We start from the raw sequence: 17324 nt of genomic DNA, 5'->3' as shown, positions 1-17324 counted from the left end.
AACACAAATAACAGTATATTACTACATCAGGACTTACTCCTGTATAAAGAATTATGTATTTGTAAATGGGAAAAGTACATCCAAAACACAAATAGATTGAATTCAACACTTGGGAGAAGGCTACAATGGAAGATAAGTGAAATCTCATCATAAAGTCATTGTATGTTGTATGGTGCAAAATAGTCAAATTTGACTTATTTAACTTATGAATGAATTGTTCTTCAAGAACTAGCACACTATGTCAACTGTGTCAAGAAAGCATTTCATAACGTTAATGACTTAGCTTTTGCCTGGGCCTAGACCTTTTCAGCCACCTGCCTTGATCGCGGGCAGAGTTTACAAATTGCCCAGTTTCAAAAATAAACAGCACAGAACTTTAACTAGTGTCAGATGAGAAGCAATTTATTCTGCAAATCACTCTACAGCAACAAACACAAGTGCAAATTTTACTTAAAACATACAAGCTAACACTGGCCAATCCCAAAATATCATTGTCTTGACAGACTCTAGAATGATTGGACATAAAACACATTCTCTAAAGCACATAAAAATCCCGCAGCCTATACCAGGACAAGGCATCTTATTTTGCCCTATTTTTCTTTCACCTCTTCTAAAATGATTAAGTATTTTTGTTTTCAAATTTTGTTGGAGTAACTTGGCAAGATCATATCAACAATAACAGACTTTCATTTAAAATGCAACCCCACTTCAACAATATTCCTTTCCATCACTTCCTGCTACAGTATCCTGTATTGTTCAATACAAGCTGTATTTTAATGAAAAATATGCAGCATTGCTTTCAACATATTCAGATAATCTTAAAATACATCGTTGTTTTCTTCTACAAAAGATTAATTTACTTTCCAAAGCATTTTTTACAGGCTAGTGAAAAACATGGTCTTGATTAATATTTGTTAAAGATACTGTTGTTTGATTACATTAATAAATATCTACAATAACCCTTGGTAGCAGGCTGTAGTATTTACAAAACATACCTTCAGATTAATTTTTTTTTATTAATTTTGACTTCCAGTCTATCCATCCTGAAACAAGATACTGCCTCTCTGCAACCTCTGAAAATGCATTATAAATTTCTGCTGTCATTATTTCAGTTGCCAATTAATTTTTAAATCTCAATTTTAACTAAACATTGAAAGTAAAATATTTTGTTGCAATTCCAAGAAAAGCCCTGTGAATATGGCTTCAGTAATTCTGAACCGAGACCAACACATTTGGAACGAAATACTCCAATATCCTGATTCCCTAGTATATGTATTTTAAAAAACATCTTCTTTAATTGGCCCTCACTACCTAAACTGGCTTGCGAAGTGAAATAAGCAGAAAACAGCACACACCAAATGCTATGTGACCCCCTCAGTACATCAAAACTCTACAAAGCAATTGTTTGAATCTTTTAGCTAGCAATACATCAACAAACTCATCTGGCACTAAGGTCATAGCTTTTGGCTGTTACAGTAAGCACTTCATGCTATTTTTTTTGAGAGATAAATCTAACAAGTATAACTGCTAATGGCTACCTTATCCTAAACAGTAACACCAAAAGGTGCAGAAACACAGATACTGTGAATAAAAGCGTAACTTCAAGTATATAAGGGATAACACACTGGCCACAGAGGATATCTATTATACTGTATATATATAATATATATACAGTACATCAAACTGCATATATATGTACTATATATCAAACAACTGATCAAACAAAATATGAAAAGTCAGCATATATAGAAATCTAGCACTGAACTGACATTCTAGTTAGATACAGATCCACAACATTGGATTTGCATCCTATTTAAAGTAGCTGCATGATATTTCTGAACAACTTAATTCCCATTTTTGTTACAACTTGTATTATAAAAATGCAAAACACTACCATTTTGTAATAATATTGTGGTCACATCGTGTTTTGGCATTAATACTTCCACTTCTCAACATATCAGACTGCTTTTCTTTCCTGAACAGAATGTAATTCAGGGATTCTTTATGTAGATTACTAGTTTCTGGACTTGCCCCTTTATTCCCATGAAACACAAGTATGTATTAATTTACCTTGCAATAAATATTAAGAATAGGTACTCTCCCTCATCTACAAGGAAGAATTCATTCAACATAGAATGAGTAGTTGGGAATAAAGCATGTCAGCTGCTTTCTGAGTACTGATCCATTTCAACACTGCCTTCAGGCATGAAACATTATAAATGCATTTGTCATCAGTCCATGCAAGCAGAGCTGAGAAACAACATTGCTATGTGTGATGTACAGCAGTTTTAGCCATTTAAAGCCAGAAACACCTGGCATGAATGGAAACAAGATTTTGTTTTTATTCACTACGGTCTGAGGACATGATCAATATTTAATTGAAAGGAATAAACACAATCCCACTTTGAGCTTGTGAGGGCTCAAAGCACATGCTACAAACAAACAATTAAAATTTTGTAGAGCAAAATCACAATCCTTGCTTGGCTAGTGCAGCAGTAACATCATCAGCAAGTGTGGCAAGTTGTGGTGATTCCATTAAATTGATGCTTCCAGAAGAAGAGACATTGCTGAGTCTGTGAGGAGTTGTGGCGCCAGATCGTCCTGGGGACTGAGTGACAATATCTGCTCCATGGTCCACGCGAGCCCTGGCATTCTCACGAAAGCTAAGCTTGTGGCTTTCAATCTATTCAGAAAATCAAAGGAATATTCATATCACTGGTGGAAACAATAGGAGACAACAGGACAGAAATTGTAACAGGTAATATTCCATGATACAATATTGTGTTTTCAATTTTGCACAATATAAAATGAAAGTGGATAAATTCTTTTCCAAATTTCCTATAGAGCGCTGCAAGATGGGAGCGTAATTGAATTACCAATAACATTGCCTAAACGCAGCAACAGGAGTGCTGGGAAAATCTATCAACCATGTTGGCTGTGTACTTGATGTTGCACACAACTTTACTGAAGGCACGTATTAGAGGTAGGTAGTTGTGAATAGAAAGTAATAAAGTAATGGATTGCCATGGGTATCATAAGGCACAGAATAGGAGAAAACAAAAACATGTTTGGACCTGATAATTTGGGTTCTGTGCTGAATTTTCTTTTACAAAATATCAGTTTAATCAAACAGTGACTTAGCTGTGAATTTTGTGCCCATTCCCATTCCTACCTTTACATTTCCACCTCCTGGAGTATGATGTGTATTATCAAGGGAGCCAACCTTGGACTGTGCTTTTTCCTTAAAATCCAGTTTCTGACTTTCAATTTTAACGTGTCCTCCACCTACACACAGTTAATGGATCAAATTTTGAATTGCACAATAAGCAATATAACATTACTTATTTCAAAAATCAAGCTCATAATAAGTTGAGTACAGTACCTGGTCTATAGTGTATGTTGCTGAAAGAGCCACATTTTGACGTGATGTGACTCACATCTATTTTCTTGGTAACTATTTGTACCTGAGGAACATGAGAACAACCTTTCAGCACAAACAGCAAGTCAGTCATTGAACCCGAGCACTGCAGCAAAATGCTTAAAGAATACAATTAAAATCCTTTTGGTTAGAAATCATTGACTACTTTGTAGTTCTTATTCTATTTTAGTTCGTAATCCATGTATTCACGTTGGAAAATTTACATCATTTATTACTATATTTTGAAAGGCTGAGAGGCATATAGTACTCAAAGGGTTAATTACAAGAGCTCAATGTAATCTACTTGGTTAAAGCAATGAACGTAAAGAGCATTTTGCACCATGGTTACTTTTTTTTCTTAAAAATAGCATTCCTAAATTAGATTAGGGTGAAATAACACTTGGAAATTGCAGGACATTATCTGCAAATGTGCCATGGCAAACCCTCTGAGAAAGGGCAAGTTAGTATCTTCTTTTGCTGCATCAAATATTGCATTATAGTCACATTCAATTTTGGGCTTCTCTATGTGTCAACTCAAAATTAAAATGATGCTCTTCAGGACAGCCTAATGGCTAAAGCTCACTTTCTGGCAATAGTGCAGAATGGTTGACTTTTCTGTTGAATGGATTTTAGCTCAGATATGCAAAGAAAAACAGTAACTAATCTAAAGAAACGTCATTTAATGTGCTTTGATATTTCAGACAAAATACTAGTTTACAATGCCACAAAAGGTTAAAAGATAAAAGAAAAGATTTGGAATTAGATTGCAGTAACAGAAACTGCACAAGACAGTAGTTTTGTTATAATGTCTTATGTACATATGGACAATGATGAAGTGGTAAAAGAAATCAAAAAGAGGCACATCACAAGTTTTGTGGATATTTGGGATGGCTTTAATTTAACAATTCAGCTCACTTCTGAAATATTTAGGAAATCTGAATGCCTTAATCTCAGGTACCAAAAAGAATCAATATTTCTCAGATATTGCTATCGCATTTCATTCTTTAGTTCTTTAAACTCGGGCCAAGACAAGTATTCAGAATCCAATAACAATGGCTTTTATTTTCATGGTAATACATTTGTCAATTCAATTAAATTTGGCCAGTAAATTTGGAAAAAAAACAAAGCTAGTTATCTTGACTCATAACATGCCAGTATTTTAACGAAAGGCTTTCTATTACCTGCTCCAGATTTCCGGAAAAGGAAAAAACAAGTGCAATATTGCCTTGAACAAAAGTTCATTGTTAGTTTAAAGGTTTGCCTTGTTGATACCACAGTTTCTCTTTTACCTTGATAAATGTAACCAATTTTTATAGTAGTTCAACAAAATACTTAAATATTCTGTGGCTTTTTATATTCTAAATTTACTTGATAATTTACATAGATAGTTTGGATTTATTACTGCATTTTAATCTCAACAAATTAAAAAAAAATCTGTGACTGTATGATGACTCGTTGAGTAGTCATTAGATAGCCACGTCAACTGACGGGCAATTTCAAAGGGAATTGATAGCTACATCATTAATCAAACAAACAAGGAGAAATGGAGGAAGTGATATCTCTGATGGTAGATTGATTGTTGAAACAAGGAACTACCTGCACCTTCAGAATGACTTGCTACCATTACAAAGCATGATCTCAAATGTCACTATGCCAGATGCAGTTAAGTTTGGTATGAAGGATAAAAATGGTAAAGATAAATTAGTAGCAGTGCAATTTATTTAATATGTAATTGGCTAGAGAGGGTAAGTTTGGAGTAACCAATTCACGTTTGGTAGTTACTTGCCTAGATTTTTTGGCAAAACTTTTGGCATTTACCATCATTACTCCATGAAACAGACAGCAACTTTGGGATCTCTAAACATGCCCAGTTTAATATGAAAATTCCAAATTTGCCAAAAGTGATTCAATGCACCTCCATTGGCAATGATATTTGCAGCCTTCTCCACCCCATCCAAAGGAAATCACTTGAATTGACGTAGGTTTACGCTATTTACAATGTACTTCTATTTTAAGTATTCTGAAAGTCATAATACTTTGTTATACTAGACCTGTATGTGTTTAACTGTATACTAAGCCTAATTACAGAGAAAACCATTATATATCGTAATTCCTTCATTTGAACAACATTCTTAAAATTTCCTAATAATCCTGCTTTGCTAATTGTGGGGTTCTTTAATAACAATTAGCTGTTCAGCCAGGTTGATTATATTATACCTGCTGAACCAGGGATATCTTTCAACTGATGATAAGGAATGGAACATATTGAAAAGCTAATGTCGGTTACACTTAAGATGACGAGGAAACAAGATTGAGGTAATGTCAGCATGTTAGTTATTCCCTTTCTTCAAGCTGCTGGTCATTATTTTTTTTTACAGCAAATTACTTCAAAACCAGGTCTATTAATTCATTGGACTTATTCAACTGATGTGTAGTAATCATGCATATGTGAGGCATAAATCTGTGATATTCTGACTGAGAATAATAACTTAGGTTGTCAGATTGTTGTCCAAAATGGTGAAAAAGATTTATTAAATTGATAAAATACATAAGGTCCCCAGTGGCATTGCTCACTTTGAGTTGCAAGAAATGCTGCTTGATAAGAAAAGCCTGCAACATCCAACAAGAACGGTGTTCTGTTCCCAACGTAACGATGCCCCCATAATAGTTTCTCGTTTCCCCTCCTTCAGTACTTAAGAAAATATCCTCTTTTTCCCTACCTTATTATCTTTCAATGCAGAGAGTATACTCTGTGCATTTTCTCCCTGAAGTGTTTCCATTTTGTTGGCATCTACATTTAAAGGTTATTTTGCCATATGCCGTGACTGGGGTAGTAGTACAATGTTTCCACATAGTAGATAAGACAGGGGAACATCAGACGATGCAGCAGTTATAGAATGACAGTTCTGGGCTTCATAGGGAAGGTCTCAATTTTATTACAAACGAGATGGCACAGGTATGCAGTCAGGGAGAGGTGGTTTTCTTATTTTGTTCGAGTGAAATGACTATTTCTGGGATGACTGGGTGAAAGGCTTAAGCAGCTATCATGAAAGATTGGGGTAATTTTCCATATTTTATTTCAGATGCACATTGTCAAAAAAAAGTGGCTGATGGCACAAGGTAGTGAGTATTATGTTCTGTATAATTTAAATAACATACTACAAAAACATATATTAATTTCCTCTTTTTCTCCATAGTGAATAAGTTATTATAAGTGGGAATGGGAGTAAGCTACTCATCCTTAAAGCATACTTCACTCCTTGGTTATACCATGGCTCATCTACCTTAACACCTCCATATGCCTTATTTTTCACAACTCAAGAATCTATCAATATCTCTGAACACACACTGCCCCCTCATGCAGAGAACTCCAAAGATTCGGAAGCCTCTGATTACAGAAATTTCTCATCTTAGTCCTTAACGACTAACAACTTATTCTGAATTTGAGTCAACTCAGCTGGAGGAAGCATTGTCCCAACATCTATCCTATTAAACCCTTTAAGAATTTTGTGTTTTAATAAGATTCCCTCTCTTCATTTTAAATCCTGATAGGATCAGCTGTCCCTGAGTTTTCCTTAAAAGACCCATCTTTCCTCACACACACCCCATCCTAGTAATTAGGGCCAAATGAATCTTTATTGTAATCTATCAAAGGCAGGTAAATGTTAAGTTATATAAACAGATTATGAATAAGAAGAAAATTAACAGCCTTATTTATGCCCTGATTTAGCTTAATCTGTAACATGAAGAATCTTAAATACATTGGAGTTCGACTGTGTATAGCTGAGGCATCAGGCCTCTGAGTATATAAAAAAAAGACAGGTGAACAGATTCATGAAGCATGAGAGAGAAAGGAGACATTGCTTATGTAAAACCAGCAACAGGAGAAAATTGTTGTGATTTTATTTCTAAAGTGAGAATAGTGGGTAGCTGAAGAAGATGGAGTTTAATACTGTCGCAAGATGTCCAAAAAAAAATGAAACCAGGAAGAAAATGTAAGGTTAAATGTTTGGTGAATACCACAATGAAGAAAGTTATTAATTGTAAAGTCGAAAAACAATAAACATTTTTTCCACAAAGTGAAGAAAACTGACAGTCAATAACAACACATAAGTGATTTTAATTTAAACCCATTAGAATTAACACGTTAATCAATTAGACTATTTTTGAGTTACCTGCATGACTTCTGCTTGAACTATAAGGATGGAGAAGTACATAATATAAGACTAATATATCAGGCTGATCTCTGTTAGTGTTGTCCAAGTGAGTCGATGGCTACCTCCTGTCGCAGTACGATGTCAGTTCCATGAGGAGTATGAGTTACTAATTAATTGAATTGGTTAAATTTTATTATAGGATATTCTGGGATTTCTATTTATACCTTGTAGTTCAAATTCTACAATACTGAATTTTATTTTCATTATTTTCATTATATATTCCTTCACTCTACATCTTATCATTTTTGAAGTTTATGAAAATGATGTCTGCCATACTGGTTGGAGATAAATATTTGGTATTTAGTGCTTCTGTGTAAGGAAAGTTGTATTCATTTGTTTTGAGGAGGGGTTATGATCTTGGGCTTTGCTCATACAAGGGAAGGTAGTTATAGGATTTGATATAGCAAGATCCTGCAGCAAAACACATCCTCATTTCTGTCCTAATCCATACAAACATATTCTTAGATTTCAGGAAGGAGTCAGGAAATCGTTGGTAATGAGGAGGAAACAAAAATGTGGGTCCACATATTTACCACACCAAGGCCTCTTCAGGAAATTCAGGATCTATAGGGTTAGAATTTGGGGCAGAAAGACAATTGCCCTGCTTAAGTTTACATTTTCATCTCTCAGGTTTCTTTATTTAACAGGTAGCTGCTACTTTTATTTGACTCACACTCTTCATGGCATTTTGTCCAGTTTTAGATCTAGGAAAAAGCACATATTAATTGCTATTTCTATGGAGACTGAATGAATTTACCATTTTAAGTTATAGGTGTAGCACATTAACAGAGAAGATTATCAAAAAGACGATTGTGCACAGGTGTAATATTAATAGAGTGCTGGTTAAGATGGTTTGTAAGGATTGTAATTATAAACCTATTTAAAATTAGGCCAGTAATAATAGTACAAACGAAAAAAAATTGTAATTCTGTCAATCATTTGATGGACTCCTTCCTGAAATGCATTATGGTTTTGTGATCATTTAGTGATAGGGAAAAATTAAAGGATATAATTGTCTTTGCAAAGGTACACCAACACTAACATTTATAATGTCAGTATCAGAAAGTTAAATTTTAATGCTAAGGAGGCTTAGAATGTTTTAATGTTGGGAGTAGGTGGTGGGAAGATTGGGAGCATTGGAATTATTTAATTGAAATTATCAAGATTAAGGGTGCAGATGACAAAAGATATCAAAGAGATATATAAAAAAATCGATAAAGGCTTCCAATAGCAGACAAGGACAAAAAAGGTGCTAAGCATTTTGGAATTTTTCTGGGGAATGTTTGCATCAACTGGAGAACAAATTTATGAAACAAGTTAACAGAGAATAAAACTCCAGCAAACATTGTTCTTTCTAGAAATATCTATTTTGTTATTATTATTTCTGGAAGAATTAGGAGGCAAAAAAAGGCATGCAGTAATTAACACTTACTTACGACCTCAGGACATCCCTAAGGACTTCACAGCCAAGTCAGTAGTTCTGAAGTGCATTCACTTTTATATTAAGGGCAACACCACAGATATTTGCATACAGCAAGCTCCAACAGACATAAATGTGATAATGACCAGATAATCTATTTTTAATGATGTCGGTTGAAAGTAACTGTTGACCAGAACTCTGGGAAGAACTCCCCTGCTGTTCTTGAAAATAGTGCCACGGGGAATAGAAATTAGAGAGAAATGAAGATTCCCAAGCAATACGATTTTTCAGCATGCAAAACATCTCTAATCCATTTTGGGTACATGCTATCTAATCAAATCATTTGAGCTGAGCCATTTGGATCATAAGTACAGATTAAAGTAAATATTTAAAACTAAAGCATTTGTGGCAAAGAAGTGAATCAGAATTATTAACTGCATCAATAATGGGCATTAATCATAAGGAGAATACAAAATCATATAAAGGTTGTGAGTTGCTGCCTCTGTAAATGTTGATTACATAGTAAACTTTGCTATTGTCTCTTAAAATATGGAATTTAAACATTGCTACATTCAATAGACACAACAAAATACATGAGCACCCATGTATTATTTTTAAAATGTCAAATAATACTGCACAGTAGCATCTCATATGAAATGATGCAAAGAAAACAGACATTCCTTTTTAATTGATAAGCAAGCAAGCAATACCATATGTGTCTTTTTAAGAGTTTTCTTTACAATAATGACAGAATTTGTCTCTCAAATAAATTCTCAGTTTTCAAAGTAAGAAGTGACTCACGTTTCCAACCAGGGGAGAATAACGCACGTTGTCCAGCGAGCCACATTTTGGCTGAATATGGCTAAAATCAGGTTTTACATTTGCTATATGTACCTGGAAATGATAGGGACTTTACCAATCAATATCTACACACTAGTCATTCAGTGAGAAGATGCCCACTGTAAATAATATTAGAAACATACTGTCACACATTTTCTGCTTATAAAGAGGAATTTTATTTCCAATTCTCTAGTGAAAGCGTTAATCCCAATTGGACTGAGAAAATGTTCCACAATATCAAAAGCCAGTAGTAAATGACAAGTGGCTTTGATTGATGGTTCCTGCAGTTTAAATTCAAACTTTTATTAAAATTACCATTCTTCTAACATGGTTTTGGTTAAAATTCCTGTTTAAAGAACACTGCACAAAATTATTTTATCTCTTCACAGTTATACTGCAATTAATTATCTCACAAATGATATATTAAACAGTATAGATTTAAAATTTTTCATACCTTGATTTTAAATATACATTTCTGCAAGTCTTTGGTTTTAGCCATACTTAAGCCTACATAGTTTTTTGTTAAACAATGTAGTAGAAACAAAATAAAAAAATAAAAAATGCAGCGTAAAAAGCTCCATGTGCAAATGGCAACTAAGCTATACACACACACGCACACATATACATATATACCTACATACGTAACTACATGTACCCAGAGCAAATTGTGTTTCTTAGGCCATCACTTAATTTATGTGCGGCAAACATTATTTACAAATTAGTATTAGACTAAAGGATGACAAGACTGCAAGTGCTGATTATTTCTTGTGTAAAAATGACCAATGAGGTTTTGTAATATCTCATGAATGCCCAATAGAAGATTTTGGGTAAGGGCCTGTTACATGGCCACTTCTTCTTGCCCTACCCTCCATCAACAACCTAAGAAAGACTGACAAACACATTTTCATGGAGAAACTGAAGTTAAACAAAAATATTTTCATTAGCCAGATTTCTTTGTTCCCTCCCCAATATCACAAGCTTCAGTAAAATAATAGAATTAGAAAGTTATTTTTCATCACAAGGACGATTCAGTTAATTTGCAGAACTGGAAAATACGAATCTCATCCTATTATTCATTTTGACATGTCTATAAGTTAAACCAATCATCAATGCCACAAATATCCTTGGATGATCATAACCAACAAAAAAATTTTGATTGGAATAAGCTAATAACTTTATGAAGCCAAATCATTTCCAACTTCTTGTTCATAACAAATTGGCTTTAAAAGCAAATATTTTGAAAAAAAAACAATAATCAAGAAATTTTAAACATTGATAGTATCTGCGAGATGCATTTCAATCTGTTCAATCAATTGAAGAATCTTTATTACATCAACAAAATTATGATGATGTGTTTCCCTTACATTACTATAGAATCATGACACTAAAATAATGGTGTACCTGGTGTGATCAGTTTGCCAGAATTGTTATAGTCCTGAAATAATCTTATCATTGTGCTTCATTATAATAAATATGCTTCAAAGTCACAATGAGATGAAACAGACAGATGCAAAGTTTGTGTAAAATAGGAAAAAATACATTGTATTTAACATTGGTCTCTCAGAAATGACAAAAAAAAATCAGTTATCAATCTGGTTAAAAAAGTTTGTTTGTAGATGAGGCATCCTCTTGGGAATGCCTTTTTGCGAAAGGGTCATATTCTCTAGAACTAAGGGAATAAACCAATTATAAAGGTTTGTTGTCAATCAATTGACTGTCCATTTCCCCAGAAATTAATTTGAGAATGGAGACATAAGAGACTGTATATGCTATGATGTGGAGCAAAAAACTAACTATTGAAGGAACTCAGCGGGATAGACAAAGGGATAGTCAGCATTTTGGATCAACACCCCACATCAGGTCTGACAGTGCAGTGGGGAGCCAGCCAGTATAAAAAGGTGAGGGGAGGCGAGTGGGGAGAAACAGGGGCTAGAAGGTGACAGATGGAACCAGATGAGGAGGAGAATGATGGGAGACAGTGGCTGTTGGGTGATAGGTAAAGACAGATAGGGAGAGAGAAGGGAAAGGGCAGATGTAGCCAGGTTTCTGTGGTGGAGAGGGGTTAGGGGTAGAGACAAAGGCTGGAAATGTGATAAGTGGAGACACAAGACACTGAAGATGCTGGAATCTAGAAAGTAAGGAAGGTGATTAGTGGGACCAGATAAGGGAGGGATGATGGGCAGATGGAACCAGTTGGGGGAGGGGGTAGGAGACTCAGTAGGTATAGGGTGTGAGTAATAGGCAGAGGGAACCAGGTGGGGGAGAGGAATGAAACTAGGTGATCGGGGCAGGGTGCTGGAGAGGAGAGAAAGGAGCAAGGGAATGTGGGCCACCTGCAGGTTTTTTGATTTTCAGTGAAGTGCGTTATCTATATGGGGCTTCAGCGTTACAGTGACAATTTTCATAGTAGCTAAGATTGTGATGGGACATCTGGATACAAGACCTGGAGACTTACAACAAGTAGTGTGTTAAGGTTGAGTGCACAATGAACGTTTGTTTCGATGTACTTCAAAAAACTTTAACACAGCAAAATTTTAAGCATATGCTTCATAGGAACATAATCAAATGAGTTTGAGAACCAACCAAAGGGAGATTCAGTGGCATTACCATCACATTCCCCATGATGAATTTCCCACCACCAATGCGTGCTTTTAGGGTGGTTACTGTTTGTAACTGAACCATTTACAATGATACTGTGGCTGTAATAGCAGGTCAGAGGCATGGTTTTCTGCAATGAGTGATTCTTCTCCAAACTCTCAAAGCCTTTTTGCCATCTACAAATCAGATGGCGTAAAAATTAGCAATGGGGTGAAATTCTCTCCATTTGCCTGGTTGAGTGGAGTTTCTAGAAACTTCAGGAGAAAGTAGCTCACTTGATTAATAGCCAGTGACATGTCCAAAGGGTGAAAATATGAAAATATGACTAACTGGAGTATGTTAAACATGCATTATAATATAAATATGCATGTGCATGCTTTCTTAATATCTTCAAAGATTACAAGTAGGGTTGTGTGTGTGTGTGTGTGTGTGTGGGGGGGGGGGGGGAGTGGGGGAGAGCCTCTGGCTTGCCATCAGTTTTCATTCCTTCCACCACCAGCACATACAGAATCTATTGTACCAGTTATTCCTTCAACAACTGCTCCATCAGTGGTCTTCCCCTCCCCCCAAAACTAAAACCTACAAAGGCAAGGGAAGAAGGCACAAAAGGGGTGCCACCACCTCCCTAATGTATCAGCCCGACAATACTTTCACCTCAAGGTTGTCATGGTTCAAGACAGTCCCCAGGCTTTTTCCCCCAGAGAGATATTTTGGGCATTAAATTCTAGCCCATCAGAAAACTCATAACCATGTACTATTAAACTTATAGATGGGCAGATGGCAAACATCTACTTCTTTGACAAAACTTTTGAAGGACCACTGTAAAGAAGAAAAGTGAGGCTGGAAAGCCTAAGGAAAGAATTTCAGAAGTTTGGGGCCTCGACAACTGAGGACATTGTGTCCAGTGGTGGAATAATTAAATTTGGGCATGACCAGAAGCCAGAATCAAAGAAGCACTTCTCTCAGAAGCTTAAAGGGTGGAGGAAACCAGAGATAGGAAATTATAAGGCCAAGGGTGAAAAGAAGAGTGAGAATTTTAACATTCAAGTATTGCTTAACATGGTTATGTCCTGGTGAGTTGGAAGATGCAAGTCAGGGCATGGGCAGCAGAGTTTGAATGACCTCAAGCTTATGGAGGGCAAAACAAGGGAGGCATCGGAACAGTCAAGATGTAACAAAGGCATATATGAGAGATACAATGCAGATGAGCTGAGGCAGGGGCAGAAATGGTCTCTATGAACACCAGCAGTTCCCCTTAATATCATGAAAACATCAGTCAAATTATCTATGTTATTCACAGGTTGTGAGTATGGTGTTGCTCATATTGACTGAACTGCGGAAGGTCTGTCATTAATTAATGGTCACAATTATAAACTAATATACTGCAACACTGGATTGAACTGGGAATAACTGCAAAACCTTATGGTTTTACTTAACATCGAGGTTTTAAGATGGACTCAACTGCAAAATTGTTGCCTTTTTTCTGAGGATAGATTCCTCATTCTATTTAATTTCTTCCCCTTAGTCTCACAGATGCTATTTGCAAACCTTTTCCTTTAAGTGGAAAACATGAGAAAACCTATTGCCATTGCTCCTTTAGATTAGACACTGCATCCTCTTTTACAAGATTAGCAACAGTAAGTCCAATACAATATCTGAAATCAAAGGACAGTTATAGAAATAAAAAAAAAAGCAGTGTTGTGAAAATTTAAGCTTCGATTTCACTTTCCCAAAATTAAGTACCGTTTAATACTACTGCGATTGCCATCAAATCATATAGCATATTTTACAGAAGTAGAAATATTCTAGTCTCATACCTGCCCTCCTCTGGGTTGATGCTTTAGGTTGTCAATTGATCCAATTTTGGATTTGATATTTTTCAGATCTGGCATTGGCTGGTTGATAACGCGGAGCTGCTTTGGAGTAAGGGGAGATTTTGGAGGAGTGCGGATAATGGCCACCTTCCTTTCTGTGGGCACAAGAATGGGAGATTTGTGTGTGCCAGGTGTGCCGGGAGTGCGAGGGGTCCGGCTACCTGGTGTGCGAGAGTAACTGGGTGGCGTGCCCGGCGTGACTGCAGTAGATCCAGGAGTGGATGGCGTGACAGTGCCACTTCTTGCTGACTTGGATCGCGCTGATTCAGAGCCTTTGAAAAATATACATGTTGTATATATATATTTTTTTGTTTAAAACAACAACATAGCCTTTGTACATGTCTAGAAACATAATCATTCAGAGTACATAAAGGTAATCATCACAGCTTTCAATAGAATTTCAGGAATATTGATGAATAGGTTAAGCAAGCATTTCCTCCTCTGATGCACAATTTCATAATTACATTAGGATAGAAAAAGGTTTGAAATTGGATTTCTGGTATTATTTCTTAGCCCACAATATAATTGTGGACCAAATTCTGGAAGTCTGTTAAGTACTTTGTGTAACTAGAAATCAAAATACCATTATATCCATCCAGTCATGGTTCTGAATGCTCCACGTGAGCTACACCAAGTCTGTCATGCAGAAAGTAAATAACTTTTACAAAATATTCAGCAGGGGCAGAGCCACCACTGACTACAGAGTACCTGCACTTGCATGTGCTCGTGATCTGGTCATCCCATGACCCCTTTGGTCATTTCTTGGTTCAGTCCTTATAGCTACAAGGGAGGGCAGAGAACAGAGAAAATATGAATGGGGGCTTTCATTTTAAGCAAGCAAATCAGTAGAGAAAAAGGGTTAATGATCATTATGCTTGTAATTTGCATAACATATGTTATTTTACATTATTTTTTTCAAACTCTATTAAAGAGACTGGCTTGCTCTGACATCTCGAGAACTCATGCACTGATTCTGAAGTGACTGGTCTCATATCCTTGCATCTTTATTTATTGCTCCTTAGTGCATTTATTGTGTTCATCTATATTATTCTACATTCCTATTTAAACACAACAGCGGCAGGGTGAGTGGAACTGAAAGTGCAAATTACAACAGGCTACTTAGAAAATGTAATTGCAAGTATAAATAAAAGAGACCATTTTGCCAACAATTCAGACTGTGATTCCTCTTTAAGAATCCTAATTGTCAGTTCTCAGATCTGCAAGGTGCCAATGTTTTGTCAACAAGGTACATGATGGTAGTGACTGAAGTCAAAATATTCACAATGGGAACATTTTTGATAAATATATTAAGTAAAAAAGGTTCCTATGTACTAATAGCTTAGTCTAACCTGCTCAATACAAACTGTTATTCACCCCTTCCCCCAAGAAAAGGGCAAGGGTAGGTCTGTGATTAAACCAGCAAATGCCCAAAATGTAACCTTTTGTCATGCAGAGGATGGCAGATTTTGTGGTGTCAGAGGGTGTCCCATGATTGAGCAGGAACTCTTCATTAAATGTGGTTAATTTGACTTCTCACTGTTCAATTGGAAGCCTAATTTAGAAGGCATTGCTGATAACATGGGTTTCCCAAGGCAAATAAGAGGTATCGACTAACTCTACGTATATGCAAGTGTTTTTTTTTGTGTAACCCTCACAGGCCCGCAGAATTCCAGTGTCTTTCTTTCTCCAACAACCCATCCCATCCCCACGGGTCTCCACTGTAGCCATCATGCCATTGGTTTTCCCTCCTGGCCACCGACCAGGCATGAAACAGATCCAGAGGTGAGAATGAAGTCCTGATATAATGTTTATCAAGACTCCCAAATTCCAGGTCCCTCCAGAATGGCCTTCCTGCTGGTAACGATTGGTGCCATTATTTAAATCATGCCATCAAATGTGGCTTTCTGCAACTAAGTCCTCTTCCTCATCACCATTTAATGATTGTAAAAGAGCCACTTCCTGCACTCACAAAACTGCAAAATTATCAATTTCACTTCCAATTTTCATTCTGCTGTGGCAAAATGCATGGCCCATCCAGACAATGTCATTATCTTCCTGGATTTCTCTAGTTCCATTTCTGGGCATCACCAGGGGCAATATCAATTAAGCCTACTGATTCCCACTCCAATTCCATTACATTCTTTCAGTTGTATCAGAATCACTGCATCTGCTCTGACTATGCCACCCTCTGTTTGAGTACTTCCAATAATATCTTCCTTAGCAATGACAGAATGTACATGCTCAAGGTCCCTACTCCCTGCATTTCTGGTCTCATCCTTGCTCTCCTTTCAAGAACCACATTAGTGTTGCCCTTATCCTCATCTGCCAGTCACAAGATTCCACAACCAATAAGATCATACTCCTCCACTTCTGCCACCTCCAGTGTGAGGTGACTATTTACAAACTTTTCCTGTTTTCACAGTTCTGAAGGGATAATTTCTTCCATGATACTCTTGCCCACATTTCAATCATCATAAAGTGCTACTCCTGTTCCAACTGTTCCTTCCCGGGGAACTGTGGAAGATGAAACACCTGCCCTTTTAGCTGCTCCCTTCCCATGATCCATCCCTCGTAAATTCTTCACTCCGATGAAACAGCAATTTCTCAAGTCACTCTATTAAATTCTGTTTACAAAGTGGTCTCCTCTACAATGGTAAAGCAAAATACAGACTAATCGATGATATTGGATACCTCAATGCGCTGTGTAATGAATTGATCTGTACAAACGGTATGCAAGACAAGTTTTTCTCTGTACCTCGGTGCAAGTGACAATAATAAACCAATACCAATACCGTTGCAGGACCTCCATTTGGTTCTTATGCATGATGCTGAACTTCTAGCTGCTTCTCAGATTCTCCACACCAATGCTCACTCTGACCTCTTGGTCTTTGGCTCCTGCAATGTTCTAATAAGCTTACTGGAAACTCAGGAAAGCAGCACCTTATTTTTCATTTGAG

The 17324-nt window shown here is 36.4% G+C and overlaps 1 protein-coding gene across 14 annotated transcripts in view; it reads right to left on the bottom strand.

The window, feature by feature from the left end:
* Positions 1-262: 262 nt before the first annotated feature.
* The window catches only part of map2 (microtubule-associated protein 2), a 256918-nt gene continuing 239856 nt past the window's right edge, over positions 263-17324 (bottom strand). For 11 of the 14 annotated variants that reach the window (XM_052024106.1, XM_052024095.1, XM_052024084.1 and 8 more), the window contains 6 exons: positions 15076-15147; positions 14311-14639; positions 9857-9949; positions 3383-3464; positions 3173-3285; positions 263-2683 (listed from right to left, as the gene is read on the bottom strand). In XM_052024106.1, the coding sequence (XP_051880066.1) occupies positions 2468-2683; positions 3173-3285; positions 3383-3464; positions 9857-9949; positions 14311-14639; positions 15076-15147 (905 nt within the window). In that variant the 3' untranslated portion in view covers positions 263-2467. The remainder of the gene's footprint in view (positions 2684-3172; positions 3286-3382; positions 3465-9856; positions 9950-14310; positions 14640-15075; positions 15148-17324) is intronic. The other 3 variants (XM_052024171.1, XM_052024205.1, XM_052024196.1) reach the window with 1 other exon arrangement.

This window comes from Pristis pectinata, chromosome 1, assembly GCF_009764475.1.
Source record: "Pristis pectinata isolate sPriPec2 chromosome 1, sPriPec2.1.pri, whole genome shotgun sequence".
NCBI lineage: Eukaryota > Metazoa > Chordata > Chondrichthyes > Rhinopristiformes > Pristidae > Pristis > Pristis pectinata.
Note: the sequence above shows the minus strand (reverse complement) of the source record. Positions and strands in the feature narration are given on the sequence as shown.